At 29.0% G+C, this 6000-nt stretch overlaps 1 protein-coding gene across 1 annotated transcript in view; it reads right to left on the bottom strand.

The window, feature by feature from the left end:
• The window catches only part of pcm (pacman), a 33364-nt gene continuing 27364 nt past the window's right edge, over positions 1 to 6000 (bottom strand). The window contains exons 29-32 of the mRNA XM_068774276.1: positions 5359 to 5559; positions 4254 to 4369; positions 2775 to 2874; positions 1 to 2248 (exon numbers count right to left, since the gene is read on the bottom strand). Of these exons, the coding sequence (XP_068630377.1) occupies positions 2159 to 2248; positions 2775 to 2874; positions 4254 to 4369; positions 5359 to 5559 (507 nt within the window). The 3' untranslated portion in view covers positions 1 to 2158. The remainder of the gene's footprint in view (positions 2249 to 2774; positions 2875 to 4253; positions 4370 to 5358; positions 5560 to 6000) is intronic.

The raw sequence follows: 6000 nt of genomic DNA, 5'->3' as shown, positions 1-6000 counted from the left end.
AATTTAACATTTTATTATCCATAATTATGCTTCATACAACATCAAAATCATATGTAATTACAAAAAGTAGATATTTGTATGTCATTATATTGTATCTATTGTTGATGAAATGACTAGTTTCATGTATCAAAATTTAATTTTTAAGGTAGGTAGCACTGAAAGTATATATACAATGACTAAATGAGCACAAAAAATATTATTACTCCATAAATCAATATTTTATAACCGACATGTTTTACAAATTTTAAAAATATTTTTTATTTAAAACATGAAATTTTAGTCACTAGTACTTTTTATTAACAGTTGAAAATACAAACTACACTTATAAGCAAAAGATTTGATTACATAAGTAGTTTGTAGGTTTCAAATATGTTAATTTGGATTTAAATCACTTCATTGTAATCTGCCTTTACTTTTACACCTCATTTACTTGTTCCGATTTATATTTGACAAAATTTAATTCAAAATTTAATCACGTGATCATAGAAGACTTTTGTGTACCCTACAGAATGAATTATGAATTATTATTATTATTGAAACACAATTAACAACCATTCTACATTAGAAATGCATTTACAGTGTTAATGTGCTATACAACTCTCTTTTTAGCAGTTACTATATATTATATAAATTTTAAACATTTATTTATAATTTACATATATAAAATAATTTGTGTATGTAATTTGTGTAATATATGAATATATTGAAAGATCTTTTTTGAACTATGCAAGCAACAGGTTCTTACCAAGGCATATGAAAAATTTATTCAGACAAATTCACGATGAAATTGAAACTAAATAAACAAGATGTTATGTTATAATTAACTATGTATTATGTATAAATAAATGTCAACAAAGAGCATGGCAATCTTAAATAGAGACGATAGAGATACTGGAGAGATGAATATTTAACAAAAGTTAAAAGTTCAAAAATTCAGTGACAAGCATAAACTAATTTTATCAAAATGAATGTTTTTTTAATTGTGTTCAGTGTTGGGTATTACAGAATAAATTTTGTATAACAAAATTCAGACATTTCTGGGTCAATAAATTTTTCTTCGAAAATGTAATGTTTTCACTAGAAGGTTGAGAGCATTTCTCGAATAGGTGAGGGGGAAGAATGACTCTATCCGCTGGTGCGAATGAGACGACATACTGCACCAGCTTATGTGAGACTCAAAAAATAGTGGGTTTTGTTAATTAGCCGCCTCTATATTTTCTTAGATCAAAATTAAGTTTAAGTAAATATTCATCTCATATCTGACATTTGTGTAAATTTTTTTCAATAGAAAAAAAAATTGTTTTTATAATTTCTGCCAATGTATAAGTCAATGACAGAATTTTGAAAATCGAATCAACTTTTTTGGCATGTCACATCTCTAAAGTAAGAGATATAAATTATAACTAATAATTCATACGAGTTATTTGTTAAATACCATTCAAAGTACAACAAACTGAAATTATGAAATAAGCGAATAACATATTCTATTGATATTTATTATAGAAAGTCAAATGTATTTATAAAACAAAAATATTGTACTAAAATATTTTTAGTACATATATTTATCACGCAATATTATTGTAGATGTGTTGTGGTTTTATAATTATGTAATTAATTATTATTAATAAGTATTATCAACTCTGGCAGTTATGTGACACAAATACTTGAATTATGATTTTTTTATCTTTGAAGATTCATATCATCAAAAATAAGTTCTCGTGTGAGTAGTTCATCATCACTGGTAATATATTTTGAAAACGAATCTTTACAAAACGAGTCAATTCCACAGTTGCACTTTATATACACCAATGAAATGACACAAAAAAAACATTATAATTGAATAAAATTAGATGTTTCTATGACGACATGACAAGCAATGATTGTTCACACTACATGCTACGAATGAACAGGAACATTTGCATTTTTAATTATAAATAATGACCACATCCACTGTCAAACATAGATACTAACATTTGTAGTATTTACAATATGTACACATTAGTTACATGAGTACGTCAATAGTAAATTTTATTTCAATAATAAATAAAATTGATTTAATTTCTTTAACCACATTTCAAGTTGATTTATTCGACAACATTTACTTACAATCAAACACACATCTCCACATGCAATTATTTATGATATTCTTTCATATGAACTAATCCATTTGAAAGGGAAGGTTGGCTGCAATCCTCGGTTTCTTCTTTTTTTGGGGTTTATTTTTAGAGTTTTGAGATTGTTGATGAACCTAAAATATAAAAAAAATCATAGACTTTTATAGAAGAAGAAAAATTGGTAAAAGTTAATGCCAGTAATAAAAAACAAAGAAAATGTTAGTCCGTAACAATAATGTGGAAAAGCAAGATCACATCACGGATGGAAATGAGGTCTTGCTGTTTTGTTTAGTATTATTTATGCATATTATTATTGACTTTGCATCTGTTTGGTTCAAATTTGGACCAAAACAGATACAAATAGATTAGAAATAGTAAAAAGCTTTATTGCAATATAACAATTATTTTTTTAGCATACTAGAAGTTAAAGGTTGAAGAGAGATTAATGGCATTGGTACAGTTAAACTTTTTTTAAAGCACTGTTGTTTTGAAGTTTCTTCCAGCTTCTTCCCCAAAACAATAACACCATGCGAAGCAGAGTAGAGTAAAAAAAATATTCATAAAAATTAGACGATCAATAAGACTCAAATTAAAAGTTAGAATGTTGAATAGATTAATTTAATCCTATCTTTAAATGAAATCATTTGAAATCATTTTTACCGGCTCGGTGCGAGGCTGTGGTTGCGCCATCAACGAACTAGACGTGGTCAGCCCGTCGTCTCTCTTACTGTTTGCCGGAGCACTGTTGTTTTGTACTCGTCTGTAACAAATGTTTTTATGAACTAGAGAAATAATGTATTTCTAAAGTATTTTTAAACATATACTAAAAATTTTATAGATTCAGAGAGCCATCACCATGATCATAATTAAACAATCAAGTCACTGCTTTACATAGCCAACTGCCTCCCTATAGATTTCCAGAGAGATGTTATAAACCACGAACGACGGTGTTTATGAACACACCTAACTCTTTCTTACACAATTTTGAAATAAGGCTGTTCAATGATAACAAGAATCACACTAAAAAGAATTTATGTAACAAGAATCGAATTATACAAGAAACTTGAGAAAACAAACAATAAAACAATGTAATAATGTAATAAATATATGTACATATATATATGCATATATATATGTGTATATATATTTATTAAATTTTTCAAATTCTGTCTAACATATCTATTATATTATAAATAGTCAGCCACTACCAGCTGGGAATGCTCATCACCTAAAACTCAATAGTTTGATTGATAATATTAATCATGTAAAAGTTCATAAACCTATTAAATACTTTACTAAAGTCTAAGATATCTCGTGGAACTTTATTATGTACACTTATACCTATAAGGGTTTTATACCTTTTGAAGACGATTGCTAAGCGTTACGATCTTAATTTTTTTCATGTATTTTTGACACATAATTAATACACAAATAAAATATAAATTCGTAACTCCTAAATCTCGTCTTCAAAAAGTTAACAAAGCCCTTCACGCATATATTTTATAATAAAATTCCACAAGATATCTTAGTATTTCCTTCTTTACTCTAAACTTAAAACTAGTTTAAAATTAAAAGTTAATAATAAAAACATCATATTAAAGCCTTTAATAGTTTTTGTTTTTTTAAAATGCATGCATTTTTGGCCCATTTACAATGTCTATATTATGATGTATACATAAAAAATTCGATTCATTTCAAAGTAATATTTTAGATTAAGATGCATAAAAATGCGAAAATTTTCATTTACTATGATCAGTATATTATTGTATGTACTTAATACAGTTTAATTACATCATTACTACTTTAGTTTGTCTAGTTTTATTAATTGTTTTATATTCTTATTTTGTGCCTTTTGTGTGTATATATAAATGCTAGTTAATAAGGATAAACAACCACTGTTAATAGAAAAAACACGGGAACAGGAGAGTTAACCCCTGATGCAACTTAAAGAATAAATATGAAGATGCCAATCCATATTTAAATTTAAAATTAGACAGACAGATTAGTTAACATATAAGTTTTATATTGTAATTTCTTTTGAAATACATAATTAGTGTCTAGATTATTGACATACCTTATAAATAAATACCAGAAATTTATACAAGTGTTTAATAATGTAAAAGTAAAGAGTATTCATACCGCTGACTTGTCTGCACTTGCAGGGGCACAAATGGATTGTTGACTTTATCCACGTTCTGTGGACCGTTGCTAGTTTGCTGGGGCTGTTTATTAGGCTTTGGTGCACTGGGAACGTTCTAAAATAAAATTTTAACAATGTTAATATTACATATGTAAATGTAGTGTCCCTATGGAGTCTTCGTTGTTAATGTCGATTCTCCCTCGCTAACCTTTAATGGGTTTATGCGGGGAAACTACTAGCGCCATCTATCGATACCTGCCGAAAATGGCGATCATCGAGGCTTTAGTGTCTATCGGCTAACGCGATCATGAATAGTATTGATCTATAGCTATTGATACAGAACTTTTTGTAAGACGAAATTCGTAATCATATCGCATGCATACTTTCATAAACTTAGATCTATACGGAAAAAAAAGGAGGCCACTTCCTAATATCGGGAGTATAAAAAATAATTATGGTATAAAAACATCTCCTACGGATAGTTTAATAATTAAGCTTAATCCTGTATAACTAACTAAACTAAAATCTATAAAGTAGATGTACTGAGAGAGAACTAAACTACGTTTATGCTACATCTCTGGATAAACAACTGTAATTTTTAAATTGGTAAATTTTTAGGCGGCCCATAAGACCTCAAACGATATTCAAAGAGATATATATTTTTATAGATTATCTATGTGTTACTCCGTTTTTATGTCTGACTTATAGATTGGTGTAAATAAATGGATACCCAACTATTACACACTTTTTCGAGTTCAATTATTTTTAATTTTTTATGTGGATCATGGGTCTAAAGTGCGTTATTATTATTAACATTAGTGGTACCTAAAAAGCCACCGAAAGCGGGGATAAGTTAATTTAATATTAAATCTGTCCAATCTCTCACAAAAGCAGATTCATACAAGTATTTTGGTAGATAATACTTAAACTTTAAGTTTATAAGTATGTGAATACATATTTGATTTCTAATGGTTGTGAAGATTTTAAAAACTATGAATACAAAAATTATTTAAAAATAGATAGCGAATAATATTTCATTGCACCCAACGAATTTGCTATTACAAAAGTGGTTTCCATAATAACTCTAATGAAGTAGATACATACCCCTGTTTTGAACCAAGTGGGTCCAAGCACGGTGTTGTTGACGGTTGGCAAGTGATGTGGGAATCCAATCTGGGTGGAGACGTGAGACTGAGGTTGTGGTTGGGCATTGTGTGGATGGAACTGAGGGAAGGGCACTTGCGTAGCGCCTGGACCTTGGAACGGTTGCGCCATGGGAGGTATCAGCGGGAACAGGGGTTGATTCTGTGAAATTATATCATGTATTATCACATTTGTTATTTAATTATCAACATGAAGAGGTTTATGTTAACAAGAGTTTACAAATGTATCAATACTTGACAATCAACACTTCTCCATAGTTAAGGTACATAGGCCTTCCGCGTAGAGTTCCGATAGAATCGGAAGCTGCCTGCATCCAGTCTTCGTCCTCGTCCCTTGCGGGTAGAATTTCTTAACATCCGTTCGTAGCTGATCTCAAATAGGCTTAAATAATATTCCCACCTAATTTCATATCTCTAAGCTTTATAGTGCAAGAGATATCGTGATGAGTCAATACATGAGTAGAAAATTCTTGAGCGGATATAATTTATTTATATTTAACTAATGTATATAGGTCTCGTTGTAGAAACTGACCGAAACAGGTGGAATTCTAAAACAAATTTTGACTGACTTGCTTATTTTTTT

Source organism: Battus philenor, unplaced genomic scaffold (assembly GCF_028537555.1).
Source record: "Battus philenor isolate CCGP_79_NKW_IND1 unplaced genomic scaffold, ilBatPhil1.0.hap1 SCAF_7, whole genome shotgun sequence".
Lineage (NCBI taxonomy): Eukaryota > Metazoa > Arthropoda > Insecta > Lepidoptera > Papilionidae > Battus > Battus philenor.
The sequence above is the reverse complement of the archived record's forward strand: the minus strand, read 5'-3'. Positions and strand labels throughout refer to the sequence as shown.